This window comes from Cynocephalus volans, chromosome 4 (genome assembly GCF_027409185.1).
Source record: "Cynocephalus volans isolate mCynVol1 chromosome 4, mCynVol1.pri, whole genome shotgun sequence".
In the NCBI taxonomy this organism is placed as follows: Eukaryota; Metazoa; Chordata; class Mammalia; order Dermoptera; family Cynocephalidae; genus Cynocephalus; species Cynocephalus volans.
The window spans coordinates 148,396,343-148,413,562 of record NC_084463.1 but is presented as its reverse complement, the minus strand read 5'-3'; the positions used below and the strand labels follow the sequence as shown (position 1 = coordinate 148,413,562).

General features: G+C 34.2%; 1 protein-coding gene across 1 annotated transcript; it reads left to right on the top strand.

Annotated features, from left to right (window-relative positions):
- Positions 1–14,593: 14,593 nt before the first annotated feature.
- On the top strand, positions 14,594–15,592 carry LOC134376492 (olfactory receptor 5T2-like). Its single transcript, XM_063095020.1, has one exon. The coding sequence runs from the start codon at positions 14,642–14,644 to the stop codon at positions 15,590–15,592; it is 951 nt and encodes a 316-aa protein (XP_062951090.1). The 5' UTR covers positions 14,594–14,641.
- The last annotated feature ends 1,628 nt before the right edge of the window (positions 15,593–17,220 follow it).

The window sequence follows — 17,220 nt, the reverse complement described above, 5'->3', positions numbered from 1 at the left end:
AAAAACAAACTCAAAATGGATTAAAGACTTAAATGTCAGACCTAAAACTATAAAACTACTAGAGAAAAATATAGGGGGAATGCTTCAAGACATTAGTCTGAGCAAAGTTTTTTAAACAAGAAGAATTCAAAATAGCAGGCAACAAAAGCAGAAATAGACAAATGGGACTACATCAAATTAAAAAGCTTCTGCAGAGCAAAGAAAATAATCAACCTTGTGAAGAGGCAACCTGCAGAATTCAGCAAAATATTTTCAAACTTTTTATCTGATAAGCAATTAATATCTAGAATATAAAAACTAAAAGAATTTAACAGCAATAACCAAAAAAAAAAAAATTAAAAAAATGACAAATCACATAAATGAAAGAAGACATACAAATGGCCAACAGGTACATGAAAAAATGTTCAACATCACTAATCATAAGGAAGATACAAATTGAAACCACAGTGAGATATCATCTCACTCCAGTTAGTATGGCCATTATCAGAAAATAAATAAATAACATATGCTGGTAAAGATGCAGAGAGAGGGAATTCTTAACACTGTTGGTAAAAATGTAAATTAATACTACTGTTATGAAAAAAAGTATGGAGTTACCTCCAAAAACTGAAAAATAGAACTACCATATGATCCAGCAATCCAACAAGTGGTTATTTATCCAAAGGAAAGGAAATTGGTACATGGGAGAGGTAAGTTTATTGCACTACTATTTACAATAGCCAAGATATGGAATCAACCTAAGTGTCTATAACAGATAAATGGATGAAGAAAATGTGGTATAGATACACAGTGGAATACCAATCAACCATAAAAAAGAATGAAATCCTGTCATTTACAGCAACATGAATGAGCCTGTAATTCATTATGTTAAGCGAAGTAAGTCAGGCACGGAAAAAAAATACTGCACAGTCTCACTCATATGTGGAAGCTAATAAATTTGAACTAATAGAATTACAGAGTAGAATTGCAGTTACTAGAGCCTGGGAAAAGCGGGGGGAAGGAGAGGAATAGAGAGAGGTTTCTTAATGGTTACAAACTTATAGCTGGATAGAAGGATAAGTTCTAGTGTTCTCTAGTAGTGTTATGTGTTTATAAATAACAATAAAATAATATATTTTCAAATATCTAGAAGACAGAAGTTTAGATATTCTCCACACAAAGACATAATAAATGTTTGTGATGACGGATATACTAATTATCCTGATTTGAACACTGCACATTTTATACATGCATCAACATATTACTCTGTACCCCATAAACATGTACAATAAAAATAATGATAACAAAGAAAGAAAGAAACATAAATAAGAAAATACAGGTATAGGAAAATAAAAGAAATATATATATATATATATGTGTATGTATCTATGTATGTATATTACAAAGCTACCATAATTCAACAATATGGTAGTGAAATAAAGACAGACATATAGACTGATGAAACTGAAGAGAGAGCCCTGAAACCACCCCTCAAATATATGTCCAACTCATCAACAACAAGGGTGCCAAGAATACACAATGGGGAAAGGATAGTCTCTTAAAAAAAAATGGTGCTGGGAAAACTGAATACACATATAAGCAAAAGAATGAAATTGGACCTTTGTTTTATACCATATAGAAAAACAACTCAAAATGAGTTAAAGATTTAAACAAAAGTCACAACACTAACTTTTTTATAAGAAAATAAAAGGGAACAGCTGCAGAACTTTGGGCTTGGCAATGATTTTGTGGCTATGACACCAAAAGCCAAGCAACAACAACAAAAAAACAACCTAAGTCGTAATACTTCATACTGAAAAGCTTCTGCACAGCAAAGAAAACAATAAGTAGAGTGAAAAAGAAACCTACAGAATAGGATAAAATCTTTGTAAAGCATGTGTCTAACAAGGGATTAGTTTTAAAATATGTAAGAAACCCTTCAACTCCATAGCAACAAAACAACAACAACAAGAATCTGAATTAAAACTGGGCAAGGATGTGCATACATTTTCTCCAAAGAAGACATGCAAAGGGACAACAGGTTGTGAAAGTATTTTTGTTATCTCTAATTATAAAGGAAATGCAAATCTACAGTATTTTAAATAAGGCCAAAGACCTCTATTCATTCAATAAGCAGCAACATGTACTGCCTTATCCAAGAACCATTTACTTTTTTATTATCAAGTAAACCACTTTATTGCTACTTCAAACAAGAAGATAATTGGGGCATTTCCCCCTTGGGGCATCTTCCATGGATTTTAGTAACATGTGAATAAATACATATAAGCGATCTAATTTAGATTTATCTGTAGTGTACATGAACAAGTATTTGCTGTTCTATAGGTGAGATAATTTTCAGATTTTGAAAAAAATTTTGGAAGATAGAAGGGAATGTGTCAAGGACAGCTATGTTGTTTTGTACCAAATATTTAAGCTACTAAACACCAAGTACTAACCCATGTAATTCTTTCCTGATGCTTGTATGAGTCAAATATATTTATAAAATCTGATTTATTCAACTGCCCTGCCTTAGAGTTAAAAACCAACATATCCTTGGACATAAGGGAAAAAATTATACACAAATTAAATTTATGTCAGTACCGGTAAATACAAGTAGTCCTAACAGAGTGAAAGCTTTCATTTTCCTTATAGATAAGACAGTTCAAAGTAAGACTGGTCATTAATTTATCAATAGAGGGTAAGAAAACACCTGACATTAAAATAACTGGGTTCTTATATTTGGATATAATAAGGATAACAATCAATAATTATTTAAATTTTATTACCTGTCTATGTAATTTAGTAATCAGTTCAGACTGAGTGATTTGCAATGTATCTCTATTTTAATGGCTTAAAAATACACAAATATATCAATAATCATGTTTTGCTTTATTCCCTGGAGCAGGGGGTGGAGAGTTCAGTTGCAGAATAAAGCCATGGTAAAAAACATGTAAAATGGTGAAAAGTGCATGGACTATAAGAGACAGCTGTGATTAGATATTGACTCTGGCACTTATTAGCTATGAAATTTGCAATAATGTTGAAATAAATTAATGCACACAAAAGTCCATTCTGGAGCCAGTGCTTAATAAATGACTTTTACCAGTGCCTTCTTCTTTTGCTATTTGGAGTTTATGCCTTCTATTAAAACTAGTTTATAGAACTAGTTTACATAAATTTTAAGAGCCGATCCTACATCATTAAATCTTCAAGAAATATAGATATTTTTAATTTATGCCTCTGAATCACTTGAAAATGTGGTGATATTGACTTAGTCTGTTTCAAGAGAAATTTAGCTGAAGTATCTTTTTTGTTCAAAGCAAAACTAAGCCTACTGTAATGTAGAAAATTGAATTGTGCTGATGTGCATATGTATTTTGGATATCAAAAGATCACACAATTCACAAAATGCAATTCTCTGGAGAATAATTCTGGGACATAAAGAATGGGCAGAGAAAAAATTCATAATCAAAATATGTTACATTGGACTTAATCCTGATAGAATGCTCTGTAAAACCAATCTAATTCAGCCCATTCTAAAATTAAATTTAAAGATTCAATTTTATATGTACACCGATCTTGTAAAATAAATATTATGATTCTCACTGTACAAGTAATTAGATTATAGCAAATTATTTTACATAATTGCTGAAAGACCTAGAATTCTGGTATGCTATTCCAGTACTCAGTCCACTGATATACTACCTCAGGTGTTTGGATGTCAGCAAGGAACTTTTTAGCCATTCATTTGATGTTTTAATGTTATTAAATATGAAAATAGCTAATGGGATTCAGTGGTAAATTAACCAGTTGACCTGGTGGTTTTTGAAAAAGAGTTTAGCCTGTGAGTGAACACTCCTGTCTTCAATTTGATTCTGCAGTGAATGACATGAACACTTGTCACTGTCTACTGACATGCTGCTGGAAAGTCATGAGTGCAAGAATGTATATATATGAAGTCATAGTTCATGTTCCCTTGATTCACAAAATTGTTCATTCTATTAAAGTGATATGAACTGTAATTTTATGAATTTCTTCAAGTTTGTTCTATAAGATTTCCACATGGAAAATGTCACTTAAGTTACCATATTTGTACTGAAGAGCTTCATAGACAATGTTGAACTGCAGATCATCTTTTTATTCTTGTTGTTAGCAATTTACCTCTTTACTCTTGTGGGAAATTTAGGACTGATTGTATCAGTCACTGGGGATTCCTGGCTTCACAACCCCATGTACTATTTTCTGAGTATGTTGTCCTCTGTGGATGCCCACTTTCCCTCAGCTATTACACCAAATATGTTAGTAGACTTTATGTCAAAATATAAAGCCATTTCTTTTCTTAGATGTGCAGCACAGATGCTTCTCTTTGTTATTTTAAGGACCATGGAATGCTTTCTCTTGGATGCAATGGTGTATGATCACTATGTAGCCATCTACAACTCACTTCTGCATTCAGTGAGCATGTCTCTCAGAGTCTATGTGCCACTCATTGTTGCTTTGTATGTTGTTGGTGTTTTACATGCTATTACACACACAGTGGCCATATTCAGCCTGTCCTTCTGTGGACCCAATGAAATTAGACATATCTTTTGTGATATCCCTGCTCTTCTCACTATTTCTTGTTCTGACACTCACACAAACCAGCTTCTACTTTTTTACTTTGTGGGCTGTATTGAGATATCCACTATCCTGATTGTCCCAATGTCCTATTGTTTTATTCTGGTGGCCATTCTGAGGACACAGTATGCTGAAAATAGATGAAAAGTGTTCTCCTCATTTGGCTCTCACCTAACCAGAGTGACCATTTTTCATTGAACCATTCTCTTCCTGTATGTGAGACCAAGGTCCAACTATGCTTTGAGGCATCACATTATAGTGTCGATATTCTACACCATGGTGATAACCATGCTGAATCCCATCATCTGTAGTTTAAGGAACAAAGGTGTAAAAATGGCAATGCAAAAAGTGTTTGGGAAAATTTGGCTTATCAATAAAGTACATTTTTTAGTGTGAAAATTAAATCAAAAACACTAGAGAGTGACATTTTGTACTGCAATATCAAGAGAGTATGATGAATGTTAGCTTTATTAGTTTAATTGTGCTCTTCTTGGACATTTTATTTTTTATTATTATTTTTTATTTTACTTCTCAAAATACATTGTACTTGATTTTCATAACCCTTTACCCATTCCTCTTCCCCTTCTCCTTGCCCACCCCATTGTATCTGTTCTCTTGACTTTAATAGTTCAAGGAATTTTTGTAGTTATTCTGTCTTCTCCCCCCCCCTTTGTTTGTGTGTTTATTGATTTATTAATTTTTAGCTCTCACAAACAAGTGAGAACAAGTGGTATTTCTCTTTCTGTGTCGGACTTGTTTCACTTAATATAATTTCTCTAAGTCCATCCATGTTGTTGCAAATGGTAGTATTTCATTCTTTTTTATACCAGAGTAGTATTCCGTTGTGTAGATGTACCACAGTTTCCTTATCCACTCATCATATTATGGACATGACATCTGGGCTTGTTCGAGCTCCTGGCTATTGTACATGGACCTGAAATAAACATTGCAGTACACGTATCCCTTTGACACTATGATTTCCATTCCTCTGGGTATATTCTCAGCAGTGGAATCGCTGGGTCATAAGGTAGATCTATCTGTAATTGTTTGAGGAAACTCCATACCTTTTTCCATAAAGGCTGCACCATTTTGCAGTACCACCAAGAGTCGATGAGAGTTCCTTTCTCTCTGCAACCTCTCCAGCACTTATCATTCTCAGTCTTTTGATTGTTAGTTATCCTAACTGGAGAGAGATGGTATCTCACTGTGGTTTCAATTTCCATTTCCCAGATATTAAGTGATATTAAACATTTTTTCATGTGTCTGTTGGCCATTAATGTATCTTCCTTTGAGAAATGCCTGTTCAGCTCCTTTGCCCATCTTTTAATTGGGTTAAGATTTTTGCCTGTAAAGTTGTTTGAGTTCCTCTAATATTCCAGATATTAATCCTTCATCAGATGTAAATTTTGCAAATGTTTTCTCCCACTCTGTTAGTTGTTTTTTTTTTTTTTTACTCTGTTTCTTTTGCTGTGCAGAAGCTTTATAGTTTGATATAATCCCATTTGTTTATTTTACCGTTAGTTGCCTGTGCTTTTGGGGTCCTATTCATGAATCCTGTACTCACTCCTAGTTCCTGGAGTGTTTCCCCTATGTTTTCTTTAAAATAAAGATTGTTGGCAATCCTCTGTACTATTTTTACAAGCAAAAAAAATAACTGTATTATCTATTTCTTTTTACTATGTTCAAGCCAATAGATGTATATACCAATTATATATGTGTATATACATATATTTACATATTCATGTACATAGATGCTAATACCAACTGATATACACAAAATGCCATCATAGAAGAATTTATGTATGCAATCTTTACTTTAAAATTCTATATGTCATTTTCTTTCATCACCATATAACTTTAATTGTATAGACTCACAGAGTTATAATTATAAATCATTTTCTAGTTATATCTGACTAGCTTAAACACCAATTAATCTACAGGAAAACCACTTACATGAGCTCATATTATTTTCTATGGAGTCATTTTTGTCTGACCCCAATTCATAGCAATCTGTTCCATCCTTAGGTCTCATTTGCAGCAATCTAATCACAGTCTTTGGTTCAGACACCACAGAAAATGTGTGCAAATTCCTAGGTGTCACTAGTGCACTAATTTGTCAGAATGTATTTCTTTATATTTTACTGTATTATCCAGAGCACAGAGAAAACAAGTTCCATAATTTTTCACAAGAAATAGACACTAGATATCAATATTTATCAAAATTATACTTAAACTCAAGAATAATAAAAGAAAAGCAAAATTCAAAGTAAGGTACAACTGGCTGGCAGATACAGTTCTTTCCAGAACTAAGCCCCCTCCTACTCTTGTGGGATTCCTTATATGCCCAGCAGCTACTCAGCTTTTGACTCTGTTTTCCTTTGACCCATACCACTCTGTGATGCTCTTACACATGCCACTGTTCCTCACTGCCCAGGCCCAAGAAAGAAGGTACAGAAAAGGGTCTGAACTACACTCACATTTAGCCCCTGCTTCCACTAGAACTTATTTTCATCCCCGATGATCTGTGTCCTTCAAAGACAGGCTTTAGTGGTAGCGTCTCTTTTTCCCCCTTCCTTAATCTTTATTAATTTAGATTATTATTTTGTGAATCATTCTCTTCAAAGAGTTCCCTGGATTCATTAATCACAGCAATACAAGAGCCAGCCATTAGCTCAGTTGGTTAGAGTGCAGTGTTATAACACCAAGGTCAAGGTTTCAGATGCCCATAGTGCCCAGTCACAAAGTAATGAACAGTAATACAATATCCTTAGAATGTAGAGTGCAACCAAAGGATATTTTACTAAAATAGAATTAATAAATTTAAATAACACCTCAGCTGTACAATAACAGACACCACCCACAGTAATATGTTGTATATTTCTACACAACACCTTTTAATTTTTTTTTTTTTTTCTGTCTGGACTTCCCTGTGTTTGGATATCACATGGTTCTTTCAAGTGTCAAAACCAAATCTTGGTTGTTGATATCCATTACCTGTGCATATTCAAATCATGCAAATATGGGCCACCCCTGTGTATGTGTATATGTAAATGAGTGTATGTAATTAAGCATGGAAGAGGTCCTTAAACACAACTCAAAATCACAGAGAATGATAAATTTTATGCCAAAGAATTTTAAAATTGTACATCATCAAAATAATAACAAACATACTAAAAGAATTAGCTGCAGATTTGAGAAATGGATATAATTATACATCTGTTGAATTAATAAATAATGAACAAAAAATCCATAGGACAATGATTAAAGTACTCTACCTATGGGCAATTCACCAAAGAAGAAACCTCTTATGGATAATGCATATATTTTAATAATGATTTGGAAAATGTATATGTAAATATAAAATGTTATAAAACCATCCTACACTCATAAAATTGACACAAATTTAAAAGTTGGTGATTGTCTTAGGTTAGATGGTGCAGTTTTGTACCTGTTAGTCCACAACTTTTCCTCTTCTCCCTTTCCATCTCCTCTCCCACCCCTTCCACAGCCTCTAGTAACCATTATTCTACTCTCTACTCCTACTTTTTTTTTCTTTTTTTAGATTTTTACTTATGCACTATATCAGGCAGTATTTGTCATTTTGTGCCTGACTTACTTCACTTAATGTGATGGCATCATGTTCCATCCATGTTGCTGCAAATGATAGGATATCATTTTATTACATAGCTGAGTAGTATTCCATTGCATATATGTAAAACTTATTTTATCCATTCATTGATGGACATTTAAGTTGATTCCAACTCTTGGTTATTGTGAACAGTGCTGAGATGAACATGGGAGTGTAAGTGTCTTTTTGACATATTGATTTCATTACTTTGACTATATATACGGGTATGATACAGCTGGGTTGTAGGGTGGATTTATTATTAGTTCTCTGAAGAAACTCCTTACTATTTTCCACAGTAGCTGTACCAATTTAAAAACCCACCAGCAACGTAGGAGAGTTCCTTTCTCTCCACATTCACACCAGCATTTGTTATTTTTTGTCTTATGGATAACATCCAATCTAACTACAATAAAATGATATCTCATTCTGAGTTTAATTTGCATTTCTCTGATGATTAGTAATTTTGAGCATTTTTTCATGTGCTTCTTGGCCAGTTGTATGTCTTCATTTGAGAAGTGTATGTTCGGGTCCTTGCACATTTGTTCATTAGATTATTTTTTCCTTTGCTGTTCAGTTATTTAGGTTCCTTATATGTTCTGGATATTAGTCCCTTGTTGATGTCTGCTTGGCAAACATTTTCTCACATTCTATAGGTTGTATGTTCAATTTATTGATAGTGTCACTTGCTATGCAGAAGCTTTTTAGTTTGATGTAGTCCTATTTACATATGTTTGCTTTAGTTGACTGTACCTTTAAAGTCTAACTCAAAAAAGCACTGTCCTCTCACATTTTGTGTACTGCTTCCCCTATGTTTCCTTCAAGAAGTTTTGGGTCTTAAGTTTAGATCTTTAGTCCATTTAGAGTTGATTATCATATGGTGAGAGAAAGGGGTCTAGTTTCCACCTTCTGATTGTGTATATCCTGTTTTCCTAACACTGATTATTGAAGAGGCTGCCCTTTCCCCACTGTGTGTTGGCACCGTTGTGGAAAATAGTTGGCTATAAGTGCATAAGATTGTTTCAGGGCTCTCTAATGTATGCCATTGGTCAATTTTTCTGTTTATGCCAGTACCAACCTGTTTTGACTGCTATAGGTTTATAGGATATTTGGAAGTAAGGACATGTAATGCCTCCAACTTTGTCATTTTCTTCAAGGTTGCTTAAGCTATGCAGAGTTTTTGGTGTTTCCATGCAAATTTTAAGATTGTTTTTTCTATATCTGTGAAGAATGTCATTGGTATTTTGATAGGAATTGTATTGGATGTATAGATTGCTTTGGGCAATGTGGACATTTTTGTGATATTAATTCTTCAGAGAGAGGAGCACATGGTATCTTTCCATTTATTTGTGTCATCTTCAATTTTTTTCAACAATGTTTCACACTCGTCACTGTAGGACTCGTTCACCTCCTTTATTAAATTTGCTCCTAGGCATTTCATTTTTTTTTATAGCTATTATGAATGGAATTACTTTCTTGATTTCTTCTTTGGCTAGTTCATTGCTAGCATAAAGGAAGGCTGCTGAATTGTTTGTGTTGATTTTGTTTCCTGACACTTTACTGAATTTATTTACTAGTTTTAGCAATTTTAGGGGCAGTCTTTAAGATTTTCATACTGTGAGGTAGAGTTAGTTATGAAAACATAGCATTAAACACCACATATTTTTAACATTTTTTACTTAGTCTGATTTTGAAATTTTATTAGATCCCCATGCCCAAAAAAGAAAAAAAAAAAAAAAAGGCATTGTACTAAAAATGTTAGCAATTCTCAAGAGCTCTCCTGGCCAATTTTTTTAAAGATGCTAATCATTATTATGTAGCATATCTCTATACATGTGAAATAGTAACAATGCACAATGGAATGAGAAAATATGGTGCTGATATGATTAAAAGTCAGTGTCTGAAAAAAAAAAGGAAAAGAAAAACTGCACTTAGGGTTTTTACAGGGAGCTCAGAAATAACCAATATTTAAAAACTGTGGTTCTCAGATAAGTGAGTTGAGTTTTAATTCAGTCTTAAAGAAGCAGAATACCCCCAAACAACAAAAAAGTCAGTATATATGATGAACATGTCCAGTCTCAAGGGACAACATTGGCAATAGTTTAATAGCATTAGCGCATAAGTTTTTAAATTTATTTATTTGTGTGTGTGTCTCTTTAATTTTACTTTATTGTGGGTATATTTGGCTTCATCAGCTGATATACTTGTAATTGGAGAAATATACTTCCCAATAGAAATCAACTCCTTTTGGGTCCAGCTAGGAGAAGAGAATTGGAGAAAGAGGGATAAACTCACACTTCCTGTACAGCAATCCTGTACATAATGTTAAATGAACAAAGTCCAATAATGAGAACAGTATTATTTACCTTCTTATTAGGTTTACACGTGTAAATTTTCTAAAAATAATTTTGTTGTCTCTTACTTTTATTTTCCTATTACTGCTGTAAGTAATCACTAGAAACACTGTAGCTAGAAACAACACAAATGCATCATACCACAAGTCTGGAGGTCAGAAGTTCAAAATTAGTCTCTCTGAGCTAAAATCAAAGTGTAGTTAGTCTGTGTTCCTTCTGGAACCTCTACAGAAATATCTGATTTCTTGCTTTTTCCAGGTTCTAGAGGTTTCCGACAGCCCTTGGTGAAGTTTCACATCAGCCAGCAATCCCATCACTCTGACCTCCCCTCCCACTGTCACATCTCCACTGACTCTATCCTTCTTCCTCCCTTGCTACCTTGTGACTATGTTGGGCATGCAGTAGTCCATGAGAACCTAGACACTTCCAGACCCTTAATCACATCAGCACATTTCTTTTTACATGAAAGGTAGCATGTTCACAGGTTCTTAGATTAGAACATGGGCATTTTTAAGGGAAGTATTATTCTGCCTAGAACATCTCTTTGGGCATATTTTATGGACGTGGTCGATCTTGCACCTGTCTTATTCACCAGTGCTCAAACTATAATTTTACAAAAATTTACTCACTATGTACCTCTTCTACACTATTTAGCTGAAAATTTGAAACTTTACACAGAGCTGTCTTTGAGTGAAGGACAAACAAAAGCACTTGGTTCAAAAGTTCCAAAAGTGTGTACACTCTTACACACACACTCACACAACACATGCCACACTTTTATTCAGATGTCATGAATCAACACAACCAACCAACTACACAACAAGAGACATCAGCCAAGAAAGATGTTTTTTTATGAAGATAGGAAAAATGTTTATTTACAATTGATCAGATTTCAATCTATTAATTCCCCAGCTGGATGCCAAGGAGTATCAATGATATCTGGTATTTAAACACTAACAGCAACACTTGTTGGGGGTTAGGGTACAGAGAAGATGCAGGACACAGTTGTGGAGCAAGGCACTGTGTGAGCATACCTGTGAAATTAGGAAAGACATGAAAAAGAAACCACAAGGGGCCTTCATTCTGAGACTGCAGCAAGGGAAATAGCTCTGACCTAATTCCATGATCTGGGGCTGCACTGGACTGAAAACACAACAAGTGTGTTAATCTTGGGTTGGGCACACACTGAATCCCTTTGAGAACCTGAGTATTAGAAAGTCATCAAAATTCCCCATCTGCAGAAGAATGGTAAATGCCATCTTATAAATTTCAACTCCAAAAGTAACTTAAGATCCATGCATTTTTCCTTGAAATTCACTTTGTCTTAAAGGACTGTGAGTATACATCTCAATATTTTGGGTAGATCTCACAACTTGTGATTTTAAAGAGTTTTCCATTACATCAAGAACAAAAAGAATATATGCTTTCAAGATCCTTCACAATTATTTTTAAATTCAAAAGCAAAATTGAGAGGTTTTAAGTTCCCCAGGGGAGTTATATTGCCCTCTACAGTCTACCTATTTTTGGTTTGAGCAGCTCATACTCTCTACCTGAAGTCCACATGCCTTCACTCTAGTTGTTTGTACTGTCATAGGCCACACCTCATCTCTGCTTTCCAAAGGGCTATTTCCATGAGCCACCTTCTAGGGAATTAAAATGTCCTTTGAAAGAAATTATTTAGAATAGAAGTACATCTTACTAAAAATTGGACATATGGGTGTTTAATGATATAAACTTATAGCTAGATAGGAAAAATAAGTTCTAGTGCTCTATAGTTGTACTAGGTGTCTATAATTAACAACTTGTATATTTTCAAATGTCTGGAAGAGAGGAGTTCAAATATCCTCAAAACAATGACATGATAAATGTTTGTGGTGATGAATTTGCTAATAATCCTGATTTAAATATCACATATTGTATACATGCATCAAAATATCACTCTACACCCACAATTATGTGCAATAAAGTAATAAAGTAAATAAAAATACTAAAACATGAAAATCAAAAAATCCATATATTATAAAACTGCAATAATTCGAGTGTGATACTGAAATAAAGACAACTCTAGACCAATGAAACTGAAGAGAGAGCCCAGAGACAATCCCACAAATACTTGGCTAACTGATTTTCAACAAGAGTACCAAGAACACGATGAGGAATGGATGGTCTCTTCAACAAATGTTGCTTGGAAAACCGAATATGCATATGCAAAAGAGTGAAATTAGACCTTTGTTTTATACCATATAAAAAAACCCTCAAAATGAATTAAGGATTTAAAGATAAGTAATAAAAATAAAAATTTTATAAGAAGATGTAAGGATAGAGGTTCAGAACTTTGGGCTTCCTAACAATTTTGTGAAAATAATACCAAAAGCCAAGCAACAAAAACAAAATTACATGAGTGGAAGTACATCATACTATAAAGCTTCTGCACAGCAAAGAAAACAATCAGCAGAGTGAAAAGGAAACCTACAGGACAGAAGAAAATATTTGCACTCCATATATCTAATAAGCAGTTAATATAAAAAAATACATACGGAACTCAAACAACTCAAGAACAGATATAATTAAAAATATATTTATAATCAGATTGAAAAAATGGGCAAGGACGTGAACAAACTTTTCTCCAAGAAGACATGCAAATGACCAACAGATGTGTGAAAAGATCTGCAACATCATTAATCGTAAAGGAAATGCAAATCTAAAACATTTTAAATGAAGTCAAATAACTCTATTTATTCAATAAGTAGCAGCATGTAGTGCCTTATTAAAGAACCATTTACATTTTTATCATCTAGTAAATAATCATTTTGCTATTTTGAGCCAGGACATAATTAGGGCATATTCCCCTCAGGATGTCTCCTGTGAGTTTCATAAAGAGTTGAGTAAGTGCATATAAGCAATCTAAATTAGCCTTATTAATAGTGAGCCTAAACCAGTGTTTGCTGTTCCATGGGTAAGAGAATATTTCAGATCATTTCAAAAATATTTTGGAAGATAGAAGGGAATATGTCAAAAACAACCATGTTGGTATTCAGCACATATTTTAGCTACTAAATACCAAATACTAAACCGGATGGTTTTAGATGCATGTAGTTGTTGCCTGGTGCATGTGTGAATCAACTACCTGCATCAACACCTGATTTATTCAGTGTCCTGCCTAAAAATTAAAAACCGACACTTCCTTGAACAAAGGAATAAAATGAAACATATATGTGTGTGAGTGTGTGTGTATGTATGCATATTAAATTTAATTATTTGTAGAGATAAATATGAGTTATGAGTACTCCTAATACAGTGAATGCATTCATTTTTCTGATGGATGAAAATAGTTCAAAGTAAGAACACTCATGAATTTATCTATAGTGGGTAAGAAAATATCTGACATATTCAAATATGTGTGCTCTTATATTTTGATATAATAGGGATAACAATATGTAATTATTTTAAATTCATTATATAGCTCTGGGAAAAAATGATAATAAAAATATTTTTCATTAGATTTAATCCTGATACAATACTCTGTAGTACAAGCCAAATTTAGTACATTCTATACTTAAAGGTAAATGTTCAATTTTATATTTGCTCCAATCTTGTAAAGTATATGTTATGATTCTCATGTGCAGGTGAGTAGATTACAGCAAATTACTTTAGACAATTGCTTAAAGATCTCAAATTCTAGTACTCAGCCCACTGATATAGTATCTCATGTGTTTGGACATCAGCAAGAACTTTTTCAGTCACTCACTTGGTGTTTTAATGTTATCTAATAAAAAAACAGCTAATAGAAATCAGTGGTAAATTAACCAGTTGACCTGTGATTGTTCTGAAATGGCAAGAGTACAGCCGGTGAGTGAACACTCCTGTCTTCAATTTGATTCTGCAGTGAATGGCATGAACACTCGTCACTGTCTTCTGATGTGCTGCTAGAAAATCATAAGTGCAAGAATGGATATGTGTGAAGATATAGTTCAAGTTCCCTTGATTCACAATATTGTTCATTGTTTATAGTGATATGAACTGTAACTTTACAAATGCCTTCAAATTTGTTCTATGAGATTTCAATATGGAGAATGTCACTGAAGTTTCTATATTTGTACTGAAGGGCTTCACAGACAATGTTGAACTGCAGATCATCTTTTTCTTCTTCTTTCTAGCAATTTACCTCTTTACACTCATGGGAAATTTAGGATTGATTATACTGTTCATTGGGGATTCCCGGCTTCACAACCCCATGTACTATTTTCTGAGTGTGCTGTCTTCTGTGGATGCCTTGTTTTCCTCAGTTATTACACCAAATATGCTATTAGACTTCATGTCAAAAGATAAAGTCATTTCAATCCCTGGATGTGCAGCACAGATGTTTCTTGCTGTTACTTTTGGAACCACAGAATGCTTTCTCTTGGCTGCAATGGCCTATGATCGCTTTGTAGCCATCTGCAACCCACTTCTGTATTCAGTGAGTATGACACCCAGGGTGTACGTGTCACTCATCATTGCTTCCTATATTGGTGGCATTTTACATGCTGCAACACACATAGTGGCCACGTTCAGCCTGTCCTTCTGTGGATCCAATGAAATTAGACATTTCTTTTGTGATATCCCTCCTCTCCTCGCTATTTCTTGTTCTGACACTCACAAAAACCAGCTGCTACTCTTCTACTTTACTGGCTCTATTGAGATATCCACTATCCTAATAGTCCTATTCTCCTATGGTTTCATTCTGGTGGCCATTCTGAAGATGCACTCTGCTGAAGGGAAACAAAAAGTGTTCTCTACATGTGGCTCTCACCTGACCGGAGTGTCCATTTGTCATGGAACCCTACTCTTCATGTATGTGAGACCAAGTTCCAACTACACTTTGGAACATGACATGATAGTGTCAATATTCTACACCATTGTGATTCCCATGCTGAATCCCATCATTTACAGTTTAAGGAACAATGATGTAAAATTGGCAATTCAGAAAGTTTTGGGGAAAAATTGTTTTATCAATAAAGTACATTTTTTACATTGAGAATTAAATTGAAAAAAATTGGGAAGAATACCCTTTACCTCAATATCAAAAGTGTATAATGAGATGCCAGTTTTAATTTATTAGTTTAGTTCTGTTCTTCTTGGACATTTAAGAATAACGAGCATGCCAATCCCCTACATATATTGTTTTTACATGCAGTAAAAACAGTATCATATATTTTCATATTACTATGCTCATAGTATTTTATGTATATGCACATTATATATGTATATATGCACATATTTACACATGTGTGTCCTAGAAGCTAAGACTAACTCATGTACACAAAACACAAACACATAAGCATATGTGTACATAGTCATTATGTCAAATACTATATATTATGTTTTTTTCTCCATACAACTTGAATTGTATAGGGTCCCATAGTTATAATTCTAAATAATATTATAGTTATATCTGACGAACTTGATCAAACACAATGTAATCCACATGAAAAAATATTGTTTACATAAGCTCAGGTTATTTTCTGTGGAGTCATTTTTGTCTGACTCTTGTTCAAAGCAGTCTGTTCTATACATAGATCTATGCTCATTTCCAGCAATTTAATCACAGCCTGTGGTTCACTCACCACAGGTAATGTGTTCAAATTCCCAGATATCATCACTAGGATGATTTGTGTGTTAAATTAATTCATATTTATTGCTTATAGCCAAGTACCTGGAACTGGGTAATTTGTAAGAAAACAAAATTTATTGCTTATAGTTTTGGAGCCTAAAGTCCAAAGTCCAGGAAACACATCCGGTGAGGGTTTTCTTTGGTGGTGTCTTTATAACAATGCAGGGGTCTCAAATAGCTGAAAATGGTGGAAGAAAGAGAGAGAGAAAGAGAGAGAGAGAAAGAGATTCTCACATGCTCTCCTTTTAAAGCCCTGATAACCATGCCCATGAGCACCATTATTAATCCATTCACAAGTCATGGTTCTCAAAATCTAACATCTTCAAGGCCCCACCTTTCAATTATAATAATAGGATTTCCCACCCTCTTAACAGTCACAGTGGGGTTCAAGCTACTAATGCATAATTCTTGGGGGACACAGTTCAAATCATCTGCCCCTGGCCCTTAATATTTATGTCCTCACAGGTAAATACATTCATTCCATCACCAAAGTCTTAACTGGTTTCATCTAAAAAATCCAAAGTTAAAAGTCCCATTTGTGAAATCAAAACAAGCTATCTATTTTCAAGACACAATAGTTGGCAAGCATAAGGTACATATCCACATTCAAAACAGGGAGAAATTGGCCAAAAGAAAGGGGTAACAGGTCCTAAGCAAGTCTGAAACCCAGCAGGGCAGGCATTAAATCTCAAAGCTGGTGGATCATGCATCTTGACTCCATGTTTGACCTCCTGCTCAGGCTGCTATGGGAATTCAGTCCCTAGGTCCTCAGACATTTCCACTTCTGTGGTGTTTCTGTTTTAACTCTCCTGGACTGGCGGTGCATGTGGGTAACTCTACAGAGAGGGGTCTCCATGGAGGTCCTGCTCTCAGAACTCCCACTAGATATGGCCCTGGTGGGGTTTTTCTGCTGCAACTCCAATTCCACATTTTTGCTGAACATAACTCTGGCAGTTCTACACAGTGCCTCTGCCTCTGCAGCAGATTTCTTC

Bases quoted from the DNA above. Each gene is read 5' to 3' on its own strand.
- LOC134376492 (XM_063095020.1), top strand. From the start codon at position 14,642: ATGGAGAATGTCACTGAAGTTTCTATATTTGTACTGAAGGGCTTCACA.